Here is a 200-nt window from a genome sequence, read left to right as displayed (position 1 = left end):
TGTAGAATGATCCGCTACGAAAAGAGAACTTGGAGAAAGAGCTGGAGATGAAGAAGGGGTGATTCTTGGAGACGTCTTACAAGGACAAGAGTCGAAGGAGGGAGAAGAGAGTGTGATAGCATGACAGCGAGAAGATCTCCAGGCAGCTGTTGCAGGGCATGCTCTGAAGGAAGAAAAAAGAGAAGATGACGAGGAAGAAG

The 200-nt window shown here is 47.5% G+C and overlaps 1 protein-coding gene across 1 annotated transcript in view; it reads right to left on the bottom strand.

Annotated features, from left to right (window-relative positions):
• Positions 1–200, bottom strand: part of CSUI_010104 (glucose inhibited division protein a subfamily protein) — a 9565-nt gene that overhangs the window by 7411 nt on the left and 1954 nt on the right. The window contains exon 2 of the mRNA XM_068070209.1: positions 81–163. Within this exon, the coding sequence (XP_067917815.1) occupies positions 81–163 (83 nt within the window). The remainder of the gene's footprint in view (positions 1–80; positions 164–200) is intronic.

Source organism: Cystoisospora suis (assembly GCF_002600585.1).
Source record: "Cystoisospora suis strain Wien I chromosome Unknown contig_6667, whole genome shotgun sequence".
Classification (NCBI taxonomy): domain Eukaryota; phylum Apicomplexa; class Conoidasida; order Eucoccidiorida; family Sarcocystidae; genus Cystoisospora; species Cystoisospora suis.
This window is presented reverse-complemented; position numbering and strand designations above follow the sequence as displayed.